Below are 24,933 nucleotides of genomic sequence, written 5' to 3' on the forward strand. Positions count from 1 at the left end.
TGTAAGTGTAGGACCGCTACAAACTATATCAGCCTTGTGAGTAATGATTTTGCCTGGGCATTTGTTCATGTATATAGTGACACCAGCAGGCTGATTCGAACCATGATTAAATACCATGTCAACCTCCCAAAAGGTAGAATCTGGTAACAATTAATGTGTTACTTGTAAAAAAAAAAACTAAAAAAACTTGTGTTACTTTGGCTTTTGCAAAACAAAACAAAAATTGGCTTTCTTTAAACAGCATCCTTTCAATGCCTACAGTTCAAAGAAGAAAATGAGATGTCAGATTTTAACATGAACAATTAAACAGATAGAACTATAAATTGAACACAAAATTAACAAGAATAAAGATTTGTCTCTTACAAACCAGCCTCTACATTGATAATTAGAAAAGTTTTTTGGGGCAAACGAGCATCCCTCCAGGGATGCGGCCGCTCTTCTCTAGTTATATGGCACATAGTCTGAGTGTTAAACATTGACTAACTGGTGCTCAGCTAGCAGAAAGACTGGCTAAATCGACTGTCTGCTCGATGTCTCACGTCACAGAAGTCAGATAAACCCATCACATATAGACTCTTTCACCTAGATATCGTCATATAGAGACTGTGTCTGTTTCCAGAATTAGTAAATACAAAAACACTCAAACAACTTTAAGAGTAAAAGTTTAATTGATGGTCAACAAATAAAAAACATATAGTACAGATTAACAAATGATAATTGCACTTTGAAAGCAAAGAAAACAAAGATTGTGTTCTCAGGTCACCAAAAAGCTGCTATCATGTATATGAATGGCCAGAACACAGAACGTTTTTTCTTTTTTTTTTTCAGTAGAAAACAGTGTCATGTAAGCGGCCCCTGAGTTAATGACTTATGATTTTAAATTTTTAATGATTTAAATTTTTTATATTTTTACCAACCTATGACTCGTTACCTGTCCCTGATCTATAAGATATATTTTTAGTGTTTCTATTATATATTTTTATACAATATCTAATATCAAACTCAAATTTCCATGTGTAAAGTCAGTTTTTCGTAAAAAGTGCAATATTTGCCTCTGAGATGAAGTGGAGTTGAGTAAAAATCTGAAGATCTTCTGCAGCCACTGAATCGAGACGCAGCTTTTGAGTTGATTTGAAATGACACTTGAAACCTCTGGTCTTGAAGATGAACTCTGTTTACTGTAAAAACTTTAGATGATGTTTCGTTGTCCTGTCGCTTGTTGTAAAGAAGATAAATGAGTGAAACTCTTCCCTTGTGGAGGAGGGCAGTGATCCGGCTTCTCTCCAGTGTGGATCCTCTCATGTCTTTTCAGGTTTACTGACTGAATGAAAGTTTTGTCACAATGTGAACACTTGTAAGGTTTTTCTCCAGTGTGGATCCTCTCATGTTTTTTCAGATGTGCTGACTGAATGAAACTCTTGCCACAGTGTGAACACTTGTAAGGTTTTTCTCCAGTGTGGATCCTCTCATGTTTTATCAGGTTTTCTGACCATTTGAATCTCTTGTCACAGTGAGAACACTTGTATGGCTTCTCTCCAGTGTGATTCCTCTCGTGTGCCTTCAGGTTTCCTGACTGAATGAAAGTTTTGTCACAGAGTGAACACTTGAAAGGTTTTTCTCCAGTGTGAATCCTCTTGTGTGATTTCAGATGTACTGACTGACTGAATCTTTTGTCACAGTGAGAATACTTGTAAGGTTTTTCTCCAGTGCGGATCTGCTCATGTAATTTCAGATTTTCTGACTGATTGAAACTCTTGTCACAGTGTGAAACCTTGTAAGGTTTTTCTCCAGTGTGGACCCTCTCATGTTTTTTCATGGATTCTGACCATTTGAATCTCTTGTCACAGTGTGAAAAACTTGTATGGCTTCTCTCCAGTGTGGACTCTCTGATGCTGTTTCACTTCAGTATCTGTAACAAAGGTCTTCCCACAATCAAAGCACACATGATTCTTCACACCACTGTGTCTTTCCTGGTGTAATTTTAAAGCACTCAGCTGACTAAAACTCTTTCCACACAAAGAACACATGTGTGACTTTTCCTTTGAATGAATGTTTAGGTGGCTCCTCAGGGATGATGCAGAAAAATATGATTTACCACATTGATTACAGCTATATGGTCTTTCTCCAGAATGAGAAAGCACATGTGATTTAAAATTGCTTAAATGTGCAAACCTCTTTCCGCACTGATCACACGTGTACGGCTTCTCTCCAGTGTGGATTCTCATGTGAGTATTCAGGTTATCTAGACACGTAAAACTCTTCCCGCACTGATCACACGTGTGCAGATTCTCTCCAGTGTGGATTTTCATGTGTAAATTAAGGCTTCTTTTTATTAGGAAACTTTTCCCGCACTGATCACATGTGTGCAGATTCTCTCCAGTGTGGATTTTCATGTGTACATTAAGGCCTCTTTTTTTTGCGAAACTCTTCCCACACTGATCACATGTGTGTCGCTTCTCTCCAGTGTGGAACTTCATCTGAATTTTAAGGGTTCCTTGTTGTGCCAAACTCTTCCCACAATGATCATAGGTGTGAGGCTTTTCTCCATTATGGATTATCATGTGTCTCTTCAGGATTCCATTTTCTGTGAAACTCTTCCTACACTGAGGGCAGGTGAAAGATTTTCTCAAAAAATTAATTTCAGTCTGTGAGCGACTTGATTTTTCACCAGCTTTGACATGATGTTTCTCCTTTGCTTCTCTAAGTTCTTCACTCTCCTTGTCATCCATCAGATCTAAAATGAAAGAAAGGTTTAATTTTCAGTAAATCATAAACAAATCTGGAGAAATGAGAAGGAAAAGAACATGAATTTAACTTTGATATTTTATCAGGAAGAAACTAATAACTGCCTTTACCAACAACAAAAAAATCTGATATTTTTAAGTTTTCTTTCTTAATCTGATATCTATCCATTCCCAAATCACTTCTCCTTTGTAGGGTCACAGTAATCCTGGAGACTATCAGCATCTCTAGCCATAGACAGGGAAACACCCTGGATTGATTCACACAGAGTTCACAGATTACAGTGTTCACAGGTAGGTTAACTTGCTTTGATTTAATTACTAAAATGGTGCTGTCAGCGTACATGTGACATAACATGCCATTAGAGGTGAACACTAACTCAGTTATGTATGTCCTGTTTTGTTTGTTACTTTCCTAATGTATAATTATGCCAGTAAATAGGGGTAGGTGATTTACCAGTAGAGATAAACCAGTAGAGAGTTGACAACCTCTATAAATGTTATACTATCATCATGGTTATACTCCCATAACCAACTTTTTGGGTCTGGTTCTCAAGGGAGCACCTGAAGATGATGCTCGTTACTCACACTTTATGCGGCACGCTTATCCTACAAGCTGTCTAAATGTAAAATAACACTATTTGTTCACTGTAGAAATTAAATATAGATTCATGTATATTTGGATAAATCCATTTTATGACAGCCACCATTTGAATGTTAATATTAAAAAACCCGTAGAATCATAATTATGTAATTAAAAATGTATTACAACATTATTATAAAAACTCCCTTATGTAATTTATAAATTACGAATCAATTAATTTTAACCTTTAATATAAGGATGTACCAACTGTGGTTGCCTGTATAATTTACTGCATTAGAAGAGAGATATTTTTGTCTTTGAGGAAATTTGCCATGCACTGTAACTGATAGGCCCCAAATGAATCAATATTGAATCAAAATTGGATCGCAAGCTTATGAGTGAAAATCGAATCCAATTGAGAAATTTATGTAAATGCCCAGACCTAGTGTCAATAAATATTTTTCTTTATTTTTACTTGAAGCAAATTTTGTCTTTTCCCTTTATTTGAGTGCACCAGAATGCTTCGTAAAAACACAAACATTTTCTCCTGTGGGACGATGCTCCCAGACTCCGTACAACTATTTACTTCATAAACCTCTTGTGAGTTTGCAGGTCTGTACTATGTTTCAAGAGTAAACATCACCATTCAAAATACATCTCTAACATTTCAAACTCAGCATCCCTAAACATGCACTTTCTGCAACTAATGTTAATTGTTAATTTTCCAGGACAACAACAAGATTTTCCAAGGCCATTTTACATTTTACATGTGTTTTCCAGGACTGGAAACGCCTCGGTTACGACTGTAACCTCGGTTCCCTGAAGAGGGAACGAGCGTTGCGTCGAGATTGACGCTATGGGAACGCTTTGCGTGATGATGTCTTGAAGCACATGTAAAATCAGTCCAATGGCGTGGCGGAACGTCAGATGCGGGTGACGTCACGTACCAGGAAACTATAAAGCCTGCTTGAAAACAGAGAGCGACAGCTTCGTAAAAGTCTGAAGTAGCCGCGGACAGGCATGAAGCAAGGCAAGGCAAGACATGGCAAGGTGACGCAACGCTCGTTCCCTCTTCAGGGAACCGAGGTTACAGTCGTAACCGAGGCGTTCCCTTTCAAGGGAACTCGCGTTGCGTCGAGATTGACGCTATGGGAACGTCTATACCAACGCCACCATAGCTACCAATGTCTGTCCTGTGTGAAATCATGAAGAGCAGCACTAGGATGACAGAACCTGAGACCCTGGAGTAGAGTCCAGGTCCAGAGAGTAAAATCTGACGAAAGTGTGCGGTGAGGACCAGCCTGCCGCGTCACAAACGTCCTGAAGTGAAACTCCTGAAAAAAGGGCCTTGGAGGCCGCCATACTCCTAGTAGAATGGGACCGGACAGCCATAGGAGAAGGCTGCCCGGCCGCCTCATAAGCAAGTGAGATGGCCTCAACCACCCACTTGCTCATCCTTTGCTTAGACACCGGGGACCCTTTATTCGGGGACCCAAAACACACAAACAATTGATTGGATTTACGCCACAGGGCAGCTCTGTGGACATAGGCGTCTAACGCCCGTACTGGGCAAAGCAAATTATTCGTCTCCTGGTCCGCATTTTGAAAGGGAGGAGGACAGAAGGCCTGCAGTACAATAGGTCTAGCCACATTAGTGGGGACCTTGGTGATATAACCCGGTCTTGGATGCAGAAATGCCTTGACCATACCGGGTGCAAACTCTAAACACGACGGGGCAACCGACAGTGCTTGAAGATCCCCTATTCTCTTGAGAGAAGAAATAGCAAGGAGGAAGAGAGCTTTCAGAGTCAGAAACTTAGCTGGAACCTCCTCAATGGGCTCAAAAGGGGCCAGGGAAAGGCCTTGCAGAGCAATGGACAAATCCCATGGAGGCACCCTAGAGCGAACTGCAGACCTCAGCCTCAAAGTGCCACGAAGGAAACGAGATACCAAAGGGTCTTTCCCCACAGACATTCCACCCAAAGGAATGTGGTAAGCACCTATGGCCGCCACATAGACCTTTAAAGTGGACGGGGTCAGACCTGCAGTGAACCGCTCTTGCAGGAACTCCAGCACTGTACCAACTGGGCAGTTAACTGGGTCCAACCGACGGTCACTACACCATGAAGTGAATACTCTCCACTTCAGGGCATAAAGTTTCCTCGTGGAGGGAGCTCTGGACTGTAGAATGGTCTCAACAACCTCAGTTGAGAGACCTGACTCTATGAGCTGGGCCCCCTCAGAGGCCAAGCCCACAGGTTCCACAGTTCTGGTCGGGGGTGAAATATCGAGCCCTCCGCTTGGGACAGAAGGTCCCTCCTGACGGGTAGCTCCAGAGGAGGCCCGTCGAGGAGAGACACGAGATCAGGGAACCATACTCTGCCCGGCCAGCGCGGGGCTATAAGAAGTAGGTAAACCCGGTCCCTGCGAACTCTTTCCAGAACTCCCGGGAGCAGAGCGATTGGGGGAAAAGCGTACAGACGCAGCCTCGGCCACGTCTGTACCATAGCATCCAGTCCCAGAGGAGCTGGATGCGTGAGGGAGAACCAAAGTGGACAGTGAGACGTCTCTCGAGACGCAAACAGATCCACTTGTGCTTGGCCAAACTCCCTCCATATCAGCTCCACCACCTCGGGGTGGAGCCTCCATTCCCCGGGCCTCAGCCCCTGTCTCGACAGAATGTCTGCTCCTAAATTTTGGACCCCAGGGATGTAAGCTGCCCTGAGTGACAACAGCTTCCCCTGGGACCACAAGAGGATATGGCGTGCCAGATTGCATAATGGGCGTGAGCGCAAACCCCCTTGGTGATTTATATAGGCGACTACCGAAGTGTTGTCCGTATGTACGAGCACATGGTGTCCCCTGAGATCTGTGATAAAGCTCCTCAGAGCCCGGAAAACAGCCAACATCTCCACGCGATTTATATGCCACGAACGATGATGGTCTTCCCACAGACCTTGAGATGAGCGACCCTCCAGAATCGCTCCCCAACCTGTGAGGGAAGCATCCGTCGTTAGCAGTTTGCGACGACAAGGAGCTCCCAACACCGGGCCTTGGGACAGGAACCAGGGTTTCTTCCACATAACCAAGGCACGTAGACATCGCCGCGTGACCTTGATTGTGCGAAATGGGTTGCCCCTCGGGGAGAACCCCCTGGTCCTGAGCCACCACTGCAGGGGCCTCATGTACAACAGTCCAAAAGGTATCACGTTGGAAGCTGCTGCCATGAGACTCAACAGTCTCTGGAACTGTTTGACAGTGAGTAGCTGGCCTAGCTTCACACATTTCACAGCTGCAAGGATGGACTCTATGCGTGGAGGTGACAGGCGCGCCTGCATCAGCACTGAGTCCCATACTACGCCCAAAAAAGTGGTCCTCTGGAGAGGAGTGAGCACACTCTTCTTGGCGTTCAGCCGTAACCCCAACTCTTTCATATGTGCAAGAACGACATCTCGATGTTGAACTGCCAACTGATGCGACTGAGCTAAAATCAACCAATCGTCGATATAGTTCATTATGCGAATGCCCTGGAGGCGCAGAGGCGCCAGAGCTGCATCCACGCATTTCGTGAAAGTGCAGGGTGATAGAGCTAGGCCGAATGGAAGAACTCGATATTGGTATGCTTTGCCCCCGAAAGCGAACCTCAGGAACTTCCAGTGACAAGGACGGATAGAGATATGGAAATATGCGTCTTTGAGATCTATCGTGACAAACCAGTCCTCGGACCTGATTTGTGGCACGATCTGTCTCAGTGTTAACATTTTGAATTTGAGTTGCATCACAGACTCGTTCAGAACTCGAAGATCCAGAAAGGGACGCAAACCCCCGTCCTTTTTTGGAACTATGAAATACCGACTGTAGAACCCGGTTTCCCTGTTGGAGGGAGGTACATATTCTATGGCCCCCTTCTCTAACAGAGTGTTCACTTCTTGTTCCATAACCAGAACCTGCTCGGGGTCCACCACTGTGGGTAGGATCCCCATAAACCGAGGTGGGCGAGAGCCAAACTGTATTTGATACCCTTTCCCTACAGTCTGCAGGACCCAACGAGACACATTTGGCAGTAGTTTCCACGCTGTCAAAGACTCTACTAAGGGTACCAGCCTCTCGAGACTGGTTCCTGGATTTTGTTGTTGTTGAGTAGTCGGTTCGTCGCCCTGTAACGGCGCACCGGCAGGGAACGACTGAACGGACTGCTCTAACACCCTCCTCAGAGGGGGCGGGCATCCCGAGGCCACTACGTTTCCGGGTGGTCCTTGAGATATGTGCCTGCCGGAGACCGCTGCGCCCTGAAACACCGAAGGCGGCAGGGTTGGCAGAACGGTCCCCTGAGGGCACCGAAGAGAGACGGGCACCGTGAGAGGAGGTGTTGACCGCTCTACTTCGGGAGGGACTACCCTCATGGTCCTGAGCCCTCGAGCGTCAGGATCTTTTCCCCGCAGCCTTCTCAGCGATAATAACGGTCCTCAGATCCGCTCTACCCTTCGAAGGCTGGGGTTGAGAACGTCCTCCCTGTCCCAGAGATCTTTGCGGGGGAGCACGGGAGGAAACGCTCTGCTTTTGAGATGCCCTATGGGAGCTCGAAGTCTGAGGCTGTTCCCGCACAGCAGCCTCAGGATGTGAGCGACGGGGGAGCAATTTTTGGAACGCTGCAGCGTGTTTAGAAGCTTCTCGAAATTTCTCAACTGCAGTGTTGACAGCGTTACCAAATAACCCAGACGTAGCAACTGGTGCATCCATTAAAAAGTTCTTCTCCTTATCTTGAATGTTGCTCAAATTGAGCCACAGATGCCTCTCAGTAGCCACCAGGGCTGCCATAGACCGGCCGATAGATTTAGCCGTCTCCTTGGTGGCCCTGAGAGACAAATCCGTGGCTCTACGGAGCTCACATACCACATCCGGGCCAATACCCCCGCCCTCATCGAGATCCCCCAATAATTCCGCCTGATAAGCCTGCAGTAAAGACATTGTGTGTAAACACGCTGCAGCCTGACCAGACACGGAATAAGCCTTGCCCACCAGAGAAGATGTAACTCTGAGGGGCTTATTAGGCAATGCCGAAGCTTTTAGGGAAGATGCCGTCGCTGGAGAGAGATAGCTCGCAAGCGTCTCTTCCACCTTCGGCATCTTCCCACAACCATGCTCTTTATAACCAGAGATTGAGGAGTAATTGGATGTTTGTGGATTAAACACTCTATATGATACTGGCTTCCCCCACGATCTCGACACCTCAGTGTGAAGATCGGGGAAAAACTGCAGATTTCGGTGTTGTGGTTGTGCACGTGAGGGAAGGAAGCGTTCGTCAAGTTTGCTTTTTGAACGAACGTCCTGTACATCAGATGGCCACTCAATAGATAGTCTTTCAACTGCTCTTGTCACCACTTCCAGCAATTCTTCAAATGCATGTGACTGAGGTGGGGCATCCTCAGACTCAACACTAACAACATCCAGTTCCTCAGAACTGGACAATTGCAGTGTTTGTTCCATCATCGGGGAAGAAGAAACCGCAACGCGTGCTTCCGAACCCTGATGACAGACATCGGGTCTATCAGGTAAGGGCTGAGATAGGGCTGAGATAGGGCAGAACCCGTCTCAGACCCCGCTGATAGATCCATTTGCGAACCCCAGGACTGAGATCGCCGCTGTGCCTCGGCAGCAGCGGGACCCGAGCCCTTGGGGAACGCGAGCTTCCCGGAAGAAACTCAGCCGGGATCGGAGCGAGCGCATGGGCAGCGCCTCCCAATGCACACAGCCAGCACCCTCGAGTGCTGACTGGGCATGCTCCTCTCCCAAACAAACAATGCACAGAACGTGAGTGTCCCTACCCGTAATAAAGCGCGGGCAGGGATGCACACACATTCTGAACTGATCGCTGGACATAATGGTGACAAACAACAATAAATAGACAGAGAGAGATTTCACATCAAGCGCTACTGAAGACACAGAAGCTGTCGCTCTCTGTTTTCAAGCAGGCTTTATAGTTTCCTGGTACGTGACGTCACCCCCATCTGACGTTCCGCCACGCCATTGGACTGATTTTACATGTGCTTCAAGACATCATCACGCAAAGCGCTCCCATAGCGTCAATCTCGACGCAACGCGAGTTCCCTTGAAAGGGAACAGGGCGCATGAGAACCTTCACAGTTCTAATGACGGTTCTAACAACAACCATTAAATCGGATGAACTGCTTCAAGTTTTATAACCTTAACCCTCTGGGGTCTGGGCTGTTTTTGGGGCCCTTGAGATGTTCTGACATGCCCTGACATTTGTGCTTTTTTCAGTTGCATATAAACATATTAATGGCAAAGGTGTAAATTCACTCTATATAGCACAAACAGGGCTACCATAATATGTGAGCCACGTGTATGTACATGTTTTCATTTTTGAGAGAATAATGTTTATGCATGGTTATTGAAAAAACAAAAATTTCTGAAATAAGGCCACAAAACACATAGTAAATATGTGTCAATAAGACTTTTGACTAATGGATGTCCTCGCCTAGAGTTTTTTCTTCAAAATTATGTGAAAATAGTCTTGCTTTATCGTTCACATAAAACCATACATTGATTTAAATTGATGTAAAACAGGTTTTGCTTGGAAAGCCAATATGCGAGGGGGGCGTGAACGAGGAGTGGTTTACACCTTAGAATACAATGTCCCACCCACTCTGCATAATGATGAGCCATTCACTCAGGTGTGACACTGACTGAGCCACAATGCAAGGACAAAATATATATTTAGAAGAAGACTTATATTGACCATTTAAGATTTTGCTTACATCTATCTTGTAAATATGTTTTGCTATTTTATTAAAAAGGTTACAATTACAACAATAATTACAATTTCAACAATATTTCAAGTGTACTCTTTCTTTGTAAAAAAAAAAGATTATAGGCCTACATTTTATCTATGTATTCAATTCTGCCCTAAGATTTTGCTTACATCTATCTTGTAAATATGTTTTGCTATTTTATTAAAAAGGTTACAATTACAACAATAATTACAATTTCAACAATATTTCAAGTGTACTCTTTCTTTGTAAAAAAAAATGATTATAGGCCTACATTTTATCTATGTATTCAATTAGTTTGAATATAGTCAACATTGGAACAGCTAACATCTTAGTTGATGACTTTATTTTTGATAAAAATAGATATAGAAATTGCTAAACAAAAGCTTATTTGACGTGGCAGTATATTCTACAGTAAAAACTGTACCCAAATCTAGTCAACAAGATGTTGTCTTTCATATTTCGCCTGACTGTAACGTTGTTTTCATGAAATATTAGGGCATATTGTTAATTTGCAGTTTAATACGTTGCTTATACAAATAGCCTACATTTTTACGATTTTTACTCATCTCAGTATAGCAATACAGTTTGCTAAAACATCATCATTCATTCACACACGCAATTTAAATTTAACTTCTGGTAAAGATGAAGTTGACGATAGGCTATTGACTCGCGATCTTCGCAGTAGGCTAGTGAACGCACCGGAGAAATGCACATTTATTAGGCTACATAGTTTTTTGTTTTGGATGGTTTTGTTTAGAACCAGCTTTCTGTAAATATATTTCAAATTTTTTAGACATGTGAGGCGAGTAGGCTACGGTCTGGTTAATGATGATCTCCAGTTCAAGCACCTTATGTTGTGATTGCTAGCCTATATTTACTTTAAATCCAGTAAATTTGTTAATGAAAAAATTATTAAAATTAAGATACAATTGATACAAAACGAAATTCGTTTTAAAGAAAGGATTTGTAGTTTCTGTTTTGAGGTCTCTGTGAAAGTTTGAAAGTCTTTTAGTGCGCTTTCAGAGCGCTCGCGTCCATAATGGAGAACTGTCACGTAATATTGTTTTTTCCTCATAAATGCGAACACGAAAAATAAAAGACAAAAGACTTTTAAGTAAAACATACTCCGAAATTGTGTCCTCGGCGGAATTCGCTCTTCAAAATGCTGCCGTTCGTAGTCTGAGTTACAATCTTCCTCTGAGGAAACAACCCGGTATCATGCATTCTTCCTCGCTGTCCAGAATCATCTGAAGGGCGTCTTTACTGGAGAAGCGTGCCATACTCAAAACGCGATGAACTATCAGTAAGTCTGATGAAGAAACTGTGTTTTTATGGCATTGATCGGGGGGCGTATGCGATGCATACTAGATCACCTAAACTATTTACCATTTGAATAGCGCCGGGGGCGGGGCGGCCTCAACTCATTATAGAGATAATGAGGCAGAAGGAAAAACGGTACCTCTCCTTGCTTTCAAACGGATTACATGAGTTGAAAACATTTGTTTTTTATATAAATTACTTCATTTAAAAGAAGAGATTTCAAGCTTCATAAAGACATATCTCACGTGTCTGTGTGAGAAGTATTCGGTGAGTTACAGTTCATTTTCGGACACGTTTCAGAATGGACTACACTGACAGAGAGAAGGCAGAACTCGCTTCGTGTTTATTTTTCTTTATTTGGCGAAAAGCTCAACACTTTGTTTTTATTATGAGTATACACAAAAATAATACTCATTTAACAGAATCGATTGATGTACGAAACTCCTATGAAAAATCAAAGTCAACAGAGTATTTATGAGTTTCTTTTACACTGATAAAAAAAAAGCGAGCTGGTATCGCCGGCGATACCGTCGACCTCAGGGGGTTAAAGGATTAGTTCACTTTCAAATAAAAATTTCCTGATAATTCACTCACCCCCATGCCGTCCAAGATGTCCATGGCTGCGTTCCAAACCGCATACTTCCGTACTATTTAGTATGGGAAAAAGAGTAGGCGAGCGAAAAAGTATGTACGAATCCAAAAGAGTAGGCGAGAATTACCTGGGTGACGTATTAATTATCGCGAGATTCGGGCTTAAGTGCGTTCGAATATGCCTACTTTCCTACTATATAGTAGGCGAAAACAGTACGTGAAGGAAGCAGTACGTTCGAAACATCAGTATTCATAAAAGAGTAGGCGAGAAGTTCCCGGATGGCTTACTGCTTCCACACAGATTTTTGAGTGCTGATCCGATGGATACTTTTCTATCCCAGGAGGCCACGCGAGAGGACACGTCATTATCAAACATAGCAGAGATCAGCGACGCGGGTGCTTTCAAATGTGAGTAAACACGGTTCCTTGTGTTAAAATTGCATGTGTTGAACTACTGTAGAGTAAACTGTTGAATTGTTGAAGGTGTAAAGACGTTACACAGTATAGTATAGTTGTGATTTTGCTGTAAAAACACGTTTTATTATGCATAACGTTAGCTAACGGGGGAGCTCCAGTAAGGACACGTAAGTTACGTCTCTAACGTGGATTTACATAAACCATATACATCTTAAAGACGCTTATTTTAAATGTCTATTTACATCTGACAGGAAAATCTTCAGTAAGTTGCAGAAGAGCACATCACAACATGAAATAGACATCTGAGTGATGAATGTGTGCTAGAACAAATCTATAAAGTAACTAAACATAAGTTATCTATTTTATTTGTCCATTATGTTGATAAATTGAGGAACATTTATGTTGGATAAAAAGTTAAAACAACCTCAACATGTAAATGTAGTGTTGAGCTCATAAATCACAGAGGTAATGTGAATCTTGTCTGGATGTTACAGGGTCGGATGAACAGATGTGTTGTTTATCCAGTGGAGAGTGAAGTGAAGCTGAATGCTGCCATCAAAGGCTTTGAGTGAGTATACTACAGAAATGAATAACAACAACTATTTAAATATTAAGTTGTAGTTTATTTTAATTATTGTAATTTCAAACAGAGCTATTACAGCACTTTTCTGATTCTTGATTTCTGTGCATTTGCTGCAGATCTTTTGTGGTGGAGCAGGACCTGCAAGGAAAGATGATGGCGGCATTTGTGAAAAACAACGTTTTTGTCTTTTAAATAATACTGAAATCAAATGACATTGTGCGGTTAAAATGACTGTTTTTTGTGTTATGTTTGTGCATTTTTGTAGGATCTGAAATGTCAGCAGGCTGGTGTGAGCACTGAGGATGAGGAGCCCAGAGCTGAATCCTGGAGATGGTGCCATGGATGAGACCTTCCATCACTCCACCTGCCCTCAGATTGTGAAGCACAACGCATCACGCAACAACCTCAGGCACGAAAGCACGGCTCACCTCTGGCGGTCAGCTGATTCATCAGAATAAAACCGCAGAATGGGAACCGCTGTGTTGAGATGGCAGAAGGATGTGGGGTTCAGTGCCTGTAGCCTACATACATAACTGTAGTTTGAATAAAGCTTTGTTTCATGTGTTGACTTGTATATGCATTTGTTTATTGTGTGATGGTGACTTTGATTCATTACTAATTTATTAATATTTCTCATTGTTGTCAGTAAATAAAATATAATTATTTAATTAATGCTTTATTTATTGTTTGAATGAAAATGTAGATATGTTCACTATATACACATCTAGAGTGTATTCATGCATAGCTATGTCATATGACACATTACATTTTGTTTGTTTTATTGAATTATTTTCAGTAAAAAGTAATATAATTAAGTATTGGTCAGCATTTATCGTTGTTATTATTGTATGTTTTGGGGTGGGATAGCAATGCAATTCATTCTGGGGTAATATTCATTTTTAATATCATTATACTTAAATTTTTCGAGTATAAAATCAACAGTTTTCTCTAAAGGCGAATCTTGGCACAGCTGCCCATCTCCTTTGTGCAGACATTACAAACGCTGAAGAAAACCGTTCTAGGTAGGGCTGTCGAGTTACTGGTGTTATGAGGTATGTGTGTATATATATATATATATATATATATATATATATATATATATATACACACATATATCAATCATGGGTTTGCATACATAATATGAGATTTTATACACAGGAAAAAAGAACCTACAAGGTTGAATATCGTAATATATATTTTCTTAAATAATTAGTTATAATACACTTAAAAAATTCATTTTTTTGTTATTTATAGGCCTAGGCCTGAGGGATGAAACGAGAGTTAAATTCAGCAAGAAAAAGAGGAAAACATAAAGCAGTTTGCCACTTTTGCTTGTGGATGAAAATGTTTGGATATAAAATAAAGAAATTAACAACATATTCAAGAGATGACAATTTTGGGATTTTGTAATAAAAATAAATTATATCGTTAAGGATAGAACGGTGGGTCACATTAGTAGGGTTAAATATAAGAACTTAAATCAACCCTAAATGTATTCACAAAATAAATGGGCAGCAGTTTCTTCAAAAAGACCACAAAATGAGCAAGTTTAATCAATATCAAGATATTTACAGATAGATGAATTAAACGTGTCGTTCAAATCTTTTAAGTTGTGGCTCTTGTGATAACGCGTCGTAGGTCACATGACAACGTCAACATGGCAGATGTCCGGTTCGCATTCATACTCAACGAGATCTGGCTATAAAGTACCTACTCTTTTAGTGCTCGTTAAGTAAGTACTTATTGAAATTAAGTACCTACTCATTGAGTATGCGGTTTGGAACGCAGCACATGTCTTTCTTTCTTCAGTCGAAAAGAAATTAAGGTTTTTGAGGAAAACATTTCAGGATTTTTCTCCATATAATGGACTTCTATGACAACCAACCATTCAGATGTTCAAAGAAGGTTCAAATGTCAGTCTCAATGCAGCTTCAAAGTCTCTACACGATCCCAGTCGAGAAATAAGGGTCTTAATCTAGCAAAACAATCGTTCATTTTCATTTTTTCTTCATTTTTCATCTCTGAGCATCTTTGTTTTAAATATTTTTTTTTCATAACCTTTCCAACGTGATGACGTAATGCGTGGCGCATCTCAGAGATGGTATAAGACGGGCATTTGTGGTTAGAAAGTATATAATTGTTTTTTGTTTTTTTTGTGAAAATTACCAATCGTTTTGCTAGATGAGACCCTTATTTCTCGACTGTGATCGTGTAGAGACTTTGAAGCTGCATTGAGACTGACATTTGAACTTTGAACATTGGAATAGTTGGTTGCCATTGAAAGTGAACGAATCCTTTAATGTTCTTAGGGTGACCAGACGTCCCAAAATCCAAGCTGTTGTCCCAAATCCGGCCCTAATTGTCCCAAAAATTATACTAAAGAAAAATCTTGAGTAGTTATTGTCTGATAAAACATTAAAAACTGTCCGTGGAGGTTGAGTCGTCCTGAGAGCATCTTTTTTCTCTTTTTTTGATGTTCTACAAAGATACCGTAGGCGCAAATTTATATGCATTGATAAGCGAGCGCAAGTTGCAGCAGCCGCGAGGACAATGAATGTGCAGGCAGCCAGTCGTAAAGAATTATAACAATTATTTAGTTTTCTTAATGACGGACAATTTAGTCGTAATAATAATTTTGGCATAAGGCTTATTAGCGTTAGGCTATAGCCTGAGAGGTCTGATTTACGCACTGTTACAACAGCCATTGTTTTTGTTTTTATTCACAATGACATTTGAGTTCATGATTTTAAATGTTTTTTTGTGGCAGAATGACAGACTGTTGATCTTTGAATAAGGGTGTCACGATTCTCCAAATCCTCGATTCGATTACATTTTCGATTCTAAAGTCACGGTTCGATTCGATTCTCGATTTATTTATTTATTTATTTTAAAGCACAAGCTATGCCATTTTTAGACTTTTATGCAATATAATAATATCTGACCTTTGTTCGCAATGTACCACACACTACATTGTCAAATTTAAAACGTTTATTAACAACATAATGTAACAATAACTTACATCTTCAGTCAATTGGAAACTTAAACAATATAACCTATTACCTATTATAGTCCCGGGGCTCCCTGGACTCCTCAGAGCAGTCACAGGCGAATAGCACGGCGTTTTAAATTGGGTTCCCACAGCGTTTGCAACGCAGTACAAGAGAACGTTCTCGTAAGGGAACGTACTTGGTTACTTGCGTAACCTCAGTTCCCTTAGAGATAAGGGAACGAGTAGGTACTGCGTTGCCTTGCCATGCTATTTCGCTCATATCAGGTACTTCGCTTCAGTCGATTTAAACCTAAAGTCCTTTGGCGAGTTTTCTCTGAATTTATACACTTCAGCCGCGTCCAAATTGGCGCGCTCGAGGTTGGCAGGGCGCCAAGCGCTCCTACTCGCCATAGGTTCGTGCAGTTGCCGCAGCACAGCCAATTAGCTCGCTCAGACGAGCTATGATGCTCTCGCTGTGCAGCTGCAATGCGTTTTAAAATAAAGGCTTCAATATTCTCGAGAAAAGGAGTTTTACCTATTACAGGCAAGCCGAGCTGACGTGACATATGGGGCGTGGCAGCATCGACGATTCCATTTTTTGATTCGATAATCGAGATTGAGCATTAATTTCGATCATTATCTTTGAATAAAAATATGTTTGGTTCAGGTTTAAAATTCATTATCTTTTATTATAGGCTATGTAGTCTAATATCATAGCAGGCCTAGCCCACCAAAGCAACCCCTCCATCCCGAATTTCAGCCAATCTCATCTGGTCACCCTAAATGTTCTTCAGCATCATTTATGAAGAATCAAGAATAAACACCAACCTATTAGATGTTCAGTATCTTCATGTTTTATTCTGTAGGGTTCTGGATCATCCATGTCCTCTAAACTCTATTTCTTCACTTGTAAGTTGATGAAAATATTCCAGCATTCCACGGCCTATTGGTGAATTCTTGTGGGAGGAGCTTCACTGAATGCTAGTTGCTGTATAATGGGAGAATCAGATCTGCAAAAAAAATTAAATAAATCAGTTTTACACATTAAGCATTTATGTGTTACGTTTAACTATCCACCAACAATCTATCAAAATGTAAATAAACTAAACTGTTTTATATTTGGCTCAACTTTTCAACTACCTGCATTTTGTTAGCTTCTTATTATTTATTTGTTCAATGTTTTAAACATGTTTTCCACCCCACATACTATAACAAAATTAATTAAAGCTGCAAGCAGCATTTATCGGGGTTCAAGCAGTTAAGGCCTTTAAGGCATTTAAGCACAAAAGCATCAAAAGTTATTAAGTTTTATTTAGCAAACATGTAACCACTGACATAATAGATGTAAAAGACCATTTACAGACAATACAGGCAATTTACCATAGGAAATATATGGTTTTCAAAGCTTTTTGACAGTTATAGCACCTTTTTGCCTGAGTCTTCTTACAGTCTTGCCTGATCTCCACCACTTTTATTAGTGGTACTCAAAGTGTGCCCATATATATGTGTCAAATTTGTTGTAAATATGTAATTTTGATAAGGAGTTTAGACAATTATATTCAGTGGCGTAACGAGCCAACAGCGGGCCCTTAAGTAGGATTATCAAGGCGGGCCCCTTGATGACGCAATTGATGACATTGATGACGCAATGTCCGCGAGTAAGCTACCATGAATAGGGCAGGATATGATCATACACAGCATATAAGAGATGGGATGACTAACAAAATCAGGAGGAGCCTACGCTCACCAAAAACAAACAAAAAAAAAAAACACTGGTGACAGCGCACCATAACACATTGTTAGGCCTAGGTCCAAATACATAAAAAAGATGCTCTCTTACATTATAGCGGGATTTTCCGGGCTTTCCTATGTGCAACTGCAAAGTTGTCTATTAGATCAGGATTGTGCGCACGGGCATTCTCAATTGACCCTTTGCAGGGAGTTTGATTGACAGGCGATCTGACTAATCATAATCCGCCATTTTGTCCCACAAAGCAGTCAGGAGAGTTAGTAGATTAACATTGGAGGATTTAAATTTGAAAAACAAAGTGTACTGACGTCTTAGCACTTTAAAACAACATTCCTTTTATGTTCATTCATGTTTATTTTAATGCTATAAATTAACTAGAAGGAAGAGATGATTGGTTCACGAGCAGCTTTAACTGAGCCTCGAGTCTACAGCGATCTGTCAGACACATTAAAGAGTCACAAAACAGTATTTATTGTTTAAATGTCTCTAAAAAATGACTACATTTGAAAGGTGAGACTTTTGCCGCTTTTCCATTACCAGTACCAGCTCAACTCAACTCGACTCGACTCGGCTCGGCTCGCTTTTCGCTCCGTTTTCCATTGCAGATAGTACCGCCACAATAGTACCTGGTCGTCATAGCGCCGCCGCAGGAAATTGCTGTGACTTAATCTTCTACGTGAGATACATCCGCTGCCACACACACAGGACAATGGAGGAAATCGAGTGTATGCTGTTTTTGGATGTTTTTGTTTTTGCTGTTTTTTATTCAGGATACTCCGTCTGGCACGTGCAATGATGACGCAGTGAATTGTGACGATTCTCTCTGACCAGTCAGCAGTCTGCCGTGTTTTCACGTCACATTTTAGTATCGCCTCAGCTCGCCCCAGCTCGCTTAGAACCTCGCCGGAGGTGGTACGAAAAAAAGTACCTGGAAGCAGGTACATGTACAACTTTTACACAGTGGAAAAAGTACACTGTGTTACACTGTGTAGTGGAAAAGCGCCATTTGTTTCATATCAAAAGTACTTGTCTGTCAGCGCGCAGTCTCCTCTCTGATCCGCAATGTATTTTTCACTGCGTGAGAATTTGGTGTGGTGTGAGAGTGGCGTCGCTTGTCAGACATAGCAACAGTAACTAAAGTGGGCGGGTCTTTGCGAATGGTCATTGACAGTATGGACGGGGATTCGCCAGTCCCAATTCAAAACAAATTTCATCACAATCCATCATTGTTCGTTTCAAATATGTGAGAGCATCAAAATGATCCATGGGTGAAATTGATTGGATTTAATTCATTTTTTTGTCAGTTCCTATCATAATTTTTACATTTTGGCGTTATTGTTTAGCTATTTACCTATGTTTTCAAATTTCCTTTGTTTTTTTGTTGTTGTCTCGATCGGACTAACGGCTTTGAAGATAAACACAATTTTTTAAAGCTCTAAATGACACTTACAAAAACCATAAGGCGAAACCTGGCATGTTTTGTATTGTTGGACTCGGCAAGGATTCAGGAGTCTTAGGAGGTCACTCCTGTGAAAAAACACTGGCATTGTGCCAATGACGTATACTGAGTTTTTTGAGATACACCAATGTTCTCATAGACTATCATGGCACCCTGGACAAAGACACTGCGTGCCAATTTTCAGTAGACTAAAAGTTGGGTGCGCTTATAGCTATTTTCATGATTTTTTTCACTGTTATAGCGCCACCAAGTGGCCAATTGTGACGATTTTTTTCATGTCAACTCAGATTAAGCTTATGAACATGTGTCCCAAGTTTAGCGAAAATATCTCTTTCCGTTCACAAGTTATAACCGTTTTATAGTGCCACCAAATGGCCAATTATTGCGATTTTTTTCAAGTGATCTCAGATTGAGCTCAGGAAGATGTATCCCAAGTTTAGCAAAAAAATATCTTTCCGTTCACAATTTATAACCGTTTTAGTAAAAGTGGCCCTGGTGCCATCAAATATTTTGGTTCCCCTTATCGACCGTTAATTGAAATTTTGAATTGTTTGGATGATTATTGATTGTCAGACTCCAGAGAATATTCTTGCAGTGGTTTGGTTCCGATCGGGCCAAAAACCTAGGAGAAGTTCGCAAAAATAGTTTTTTCAAAAAAATGCAATTTACTCGAAATTGGCGCCCGAAGGCAGAGCAAATCGGAGATAGCCATTTTGTCCGCCTTGAGCCAAGGATTCCAACGATATAAGACACTTGGTCCTGGGACAAACGGTCTAAGAGTTATGAGCAATTTTGAACTTTTGGTTGCTGTAGCGCCACCTATGGGCCAATCGGGGTCATACTCTGATAGGTTGTCCCCAAATTGAGGCCTACCATCTGGCCAGGTTTCACGTCTCTAGGCCTTACGGTTTGTCTTGCACGATGCGTTTTACAAATCCTTACAATTACAATAGGGTTTCAGCATTTCATGCTTGAACCCCTAATAAGAATGAAGGCTTTTTGCCAGTTATAGGCAAGGCAAGGCAAGGCAAGTTTATTTATATAGCACATTTCATACACAATGGCAATTCAAAGTGCTTTACATAGAAGAAATTAAAATAATAAAAAGAAATAAGAATAATTAAAACAGTTTAGAAAAATAAAATGAAATACAGTACAGTACAGTCGGACGAACAGTGGCACAGTGCTCATTCAGTAAATGCATAGCTAAACAAAAGTGTTTTGAGTCTGGATTTGAATGTGACCACTGTAGGAGCACATCTGATCTCTTCTGGAAGCTGGTTCCAGCTGCGTCTGGCATAATAGCTAAAAGCAGACTCACCATGCTTAGAGTGAACCCTTGGTATTTCTAGCTGATATGATCCTAATGATCTGAGTGATCTGTTGGGTTTATATTCAGTGAGCATATCTGCAATGTATTGAGGTCCTAGGCCATTGAATGATTTATATACCAGTAATAATACTTTAAAATCAATCCTAAATCTAACTGGGAGCCAGTGTAGAGACCTGAGGACTGGTGTGATATGTTCATATTTTCTGGTTCTGCTCAGAATCCTGGCGGCAGCGTTCTGTATGAGCTGCAACTGTCTTATGGTCTTTTTGGAAAGGCCAGTGAGGAGACCATTACAATAATCCACCCTGCTGGTGATGAAAGCATGCACAAGTTTCTCTAAGTCTTGTCTGGAAACAAAGCATCTAATTCTTGCAATATTTTTTAGATGATAGTATGCTGATTTAGTTATTGCTTTGACATGACTACTGAAACTAAGGTCTGACTCTAGTGTCACACCAAGATTCCTGACTTGATTTTTAGTTGTTTGACCCCTGGAGTGAAGGTATGCGTTCACCTTGAGAACTTCATCTTTGTTTCCAAATGCAATGACTTCAGTTTTATCTTTGTTTAACTGAAGAAAGTTTTGGCACATCCAACTGTTGACTTCATCAATGCATTGGCACAGGGAGTCAATTGGGCTGTAATCGTTAGGCGATAGGGCTAAGTACAGCTGTGTGTCGTCTGCATAGCTGTGGTAAGCAATTTGGTTCTTTCTCATTATTTGGCTCATTGGGAGCATATACAGGTTGAACAGGAGTGGCGCAAGAATTTAGCCTTGAGGGACTCCGCATGTCATGGATGTCCACTCAGACTTATGGTCTCCTATACTCACATAATAACCTCTCTCATCTAAGTATGACCTGAACCATTTTAGGACTATCCCAGAAAGCCCCACCCAGTTTTCCAGCCTGTCAAGAAGTATGTTATGATCGACAGTGTCAAATGCAGCACTGAGGTCGAGTAGTACCAGCACTGATAATTTGCCTGAATCAGTATTTAAGCGAATATCGTTTATTATCTTTATGAGCGCTGTCTCTGTGCTGTGGTGCGGTCGGAAACCAGATTGAAAATTGTCAAAGTATCCATTCGAGCTTAAGAATTTGTTTAGCCGATTGAAGACAACTTTTTCTATGATCTTGCCTATGAAAGGAAGATTTGAGATCGGTCTATAGTTGCGTCCATTAATTACACCAATTAAATTAATTTAAGGGACAGATTATTATTTATGATAAAATACAATTTACGAGATATCTAACAAATGAGGAGAAAACAAAAGCTGTTGACATTAAATAAAGAGATAATAATTTTATAAATAATCAGATAATATGAGTCAGTATTCTGAAAAAGATAAAACTGCACTATTATTTCTCACAGCCTAAAACGAGAAAAACATTAATAATGTATCAAACGTACAAGAGTAACATTACTACTTCAAACATCGAAACAGTCATACACACTAACAAACAAAAACACAAAATCTCACAAAGAAACAGTCAAATTGCCAGCTATGCTAAATGTGTATTCCAGTAGGCAGACGCCAGAAAAATGCAAACAAATAGCGCAGAATCAAATGAAAGCAAGACAGAAAGGACAGCAAAAACGTCGCTTAAACGTTTTATCATGATTTTGTTAATATACAAAGCTGTGAGTAACTCACAGAAGACGTCTTTGACTGATTGAGAACCAGACTGTAAAAAAAGACATTAAGCATTATGCCTAACGTTTAACTATCCACTAACAATCTATACAATTTAATACATTAAATTGTTTTATATTTTACTCAACTTTTCAACTACCCGTATTTTGTTAGCTGGTTATTTTTTATTTGTTTAATGTTTAAAACATGTTTTCCACCCCACCCCACAGACTATAACAAAATTAATGAAGTTAAGAGAGGTTTATCTTTAAGATCTCAAAAGAGTTCACTTTGCCTCAGTCCGTTCCACAAATGAAATTACTTTAAGTGACAAATTAAAATGATTACAGACAATTTACAAGAGATCTAACAAATGAGGAGAAAACAGAAGCTGTTGAGAGATTATCATTATATCAATACTCAGATAATATGAGTCAGTATTCTGAAAAAGACGATAAAGCTGCACTATAACAGTATTATTTCTCACAGCCTAAAACGAGAAAAACATTAATAATGTATCAAACGTACAAGAGTAACATTACTACTTCAAACATCGAAACAGTCATACACACAAACACACAAAATATCGCACAAAGAAACCGTCAAATTGCCAGCTACGCTAAAGTAGGCAGACGACAGAAAAAGGCAAACAAATAGCGCAGAATCCAATGAAAATAAGAAAGAAAGGACAGCAAAAACGTTGCTTATACAAACGTTTTGTCATGGTTGTGTTAATATACAAAGCGCTGTGAGTAACTCACCTCAGAAGACTTCTTTGACTAACGCGCCGGTGGACACATCATCACTCCGAGACGAAATGTACTTTATGGAAAGCTGAAAAAACAAATATTTCCTTAGACGAATGGAAGGCCATACAAACAGCTATTTCTTTAGACCTAACGTGTACAGACGATACAACACGAAGACGCATTCAATATTGCGTGTTGACCATTATTGCATTAAACTATGGTGAAGACGTTTAAACCCAGGATTTCCGTTGTCAAAATAAAAGTCACATCAACTAGTCCCGCAAAATCTACACTTTTTATATTAAAGGTCCCATATTGTACACCTTTCTGGAGTTTTATTTCAGGTTTTGATGTCCTTAAAAATATATATTTGCGGTATAAGCACCAAAAAATATCTCAATATATTTTTACAGCTCTCTCATGAGGTCTGCATCCATTTACAAACTATAATTTCAGATTATGCTGGCTCCATAATGTAACATAAAATGAGTTAGAAGTTTATTTACGGGTTGCAAATGTGAGATCGGACCCAACAATGTAGAGACTGCAGCATCTTTTTTTATTTTATTTTTTTTTATTATTTTTTTTTATTGAAGGAAGAACAAAGTGAAGTTTTACATACAAACGAGTTGGGACTGCAGCATCGTTGATGAGTAGCTTCTTGTGAAATGTGCAGAACAGACGGTTTGGATCCTCCACCTCAACGTTATACATTTTATGGCTATTAAAATAGCTAATCTTTGAGAGTATATAGAAAAGTCAGTATATAGTAATGAATCAACACCGAACTTCAACTGGACAATGACACTATTTTCTTAGAGCTGCTGTACAGCCAAAACAAATGACAATCTGTCTCTAGAGAGGGAACGAGTGTTGCGTAAGTTTAGCTTACGCTACAGGAAAACTCCTTTTCTCGAGAATACTGAAGCAAAAAATTATCCTTAATTTTTTAACATTTAAAACGCATTTGCTGCAGCAGGCAGACATAGGCGAGGCAGCTTGCGCGCCCATTGGCTCTCTGCAGCAACTGCTGCAACCTATCAGTGCGTCTGGCATGACTCCAGCGCCAATGGGAAGCCTTCCCAGCGCCACGTCATGACCCACCAGAATGGGTGTGGCCTAAGCCTATAAATACCCATCGCCCAGGTTGCACTATGATTTCAGTCGACTGGAAGCGAAACCATAATGCAGCACAAGCACGGCAGGTTACGCAACACTTGTTCCCTCTCTAGAGAGAACCGAGGTTACGTTAGTAACCGAGTTAACCGAGCTTAAAAATCGTTAAGCAACGATGTTGCTTAAGTTTAGCTTACGCTACGGGAACCCCATGTAAAACGCTGTGCGTGCGAATTCCAATACTAATGTCCCAAGGGCAGTAACCCGGGGCTCATGTAAAAGTGGAATAGACGCGTAAGCGGCAGAACGGGGAGGGACGACTCTGTATATAAGATAGGTGCTTACACTTATATACAGTTAAAGCAATATATAAACCTTGAAACTGCACAGGCCCACAGGATGCGGCAACATGTCAACGGTCTGAACAAACTAGGTTGGTCAGGCACGTTAATGTAGCATAATTAGACTGAGAACAGCCTAGCCTGTAAGGCGGGCACTTCTAGGTTATAGAACCTTACAAATGTAGACGAGGAGGTCCGGCCTGCCGCCATACAAATGTCTTGAAGTGAGACCCCACTTGTCCAAGCCCACGACGAGGCCATGCCTTTAGTTGAGTGGGCCCTAACACCCAGAGGGGCAGTCCAAGCCCTTGGATGCATAAGCCCTTGGGTTAAAGTGGGCCGGAACGGTCCGGAACTGCGTTCCGGCACCTCAGATAAATTAATAGATTCAAATCAAATCATTCTCATCAAATTCAATAATAATCATCATTCATCAAATCAAAACTGAATATCACACCCTGTCCCCGCATTCACAAACACGCTTCCCGACGTTACGTTCTCAGTCACGATTCTCCTGTGTGATTTTAGTGC

General features: G+C 40.8%; 1 protein-coding gene and 1 long non-coding RNA gene across 6 annotated transcripts; one reads left to right on the forward strand and one right to left on the reverse strand.

Moving 5' to 3' along the window:
• Positions 1–645: 645 nt before the first annotated feature.
• On the reverse strand, positions 646–23,351 carry LOC309475636 (uncharacterized protein). Of its 5 annotated transcripts, XM_082138513.1 has the most exons (4): positions 22,911–22,943; positions 22,218–22,248; positions 16,847–17,028; positions 646–2,734 (listed from the first exon to the last, which is right to left on the reverse strand). In XM_082138513.1, the coding sequence occupies exons 3-4, from the start codon at positions 16,899–16,901 to the stop codon at positions 1,842–1,844; spliced, it is 948 nt and encodes a 315-aa protein (XP_081994639.1). In that variant the 5' UTR covers positions 16,902–17,028; positions 22,218–22,248; positions 22,911–22,943; the 3' UTR covers positions 646–1,841. The 5 variants fall into 5 exon arrangements, with proteins under 5 accessions (XP_081994639.1, XP_081994641.1, XP_081994637.1 ...); XM_082138515.1 differs by lacking the exons at positions 22,218–22,248; positions 22,911–22,943 and adding an exon at positions 22,958–23,351 and having other exon boundaries at positions 16,847–17,006; XM_082138511.1 differs by lacking the exons at positions 22,218–22,248; positions 22,911–22,943 and adding an exon at positions 22,958–23,351.
• Positions 9,529–13,603, forward strand: LOC309475709. The gene is made up of 2 exons (XR_014197798.1): positions 9,529–12,437; positions 12,941–13,603. It is a non-coding gene; the product is annotated as an uncharacterized lncRNA (long non-coding RNA).
• Positions 23,352–24,933: the final 1,582 nt, after the last annotated feature.

The sequence above is a fragment of the Leuciscus leuciscus genome, assembly GCF_965113295.1.
Source record: "Leuciscus leuciscus genome assembly, chromosome: 15".
In the NCBI taxonomy this organism is placed as follows: Eukaryota; Metazoa; Chordata; class Actinopteri; order Cypriniformes; family Leuciscidae; genus Leuciscus; species Leuciscus leuciscus.

What these genes read in the sequence shown, in the direction of transcription:
- LOC309475636 (XM_082138515.1), bottom strand. Translation starts at nt 16,901, where the DNA reads ATGGATGATCCAGAACCCTACAGAATAAAACATGAAGATACTGAACAT. An exon ending in AGATACTGAACATCTAATAG is followed by an intron (nt 2,735 to 16,846) that starts GTTGGTGTTTAT and finishes CTTTCATTTTAG; the next exon opens with ATCTGATGGATGACAAGGAG.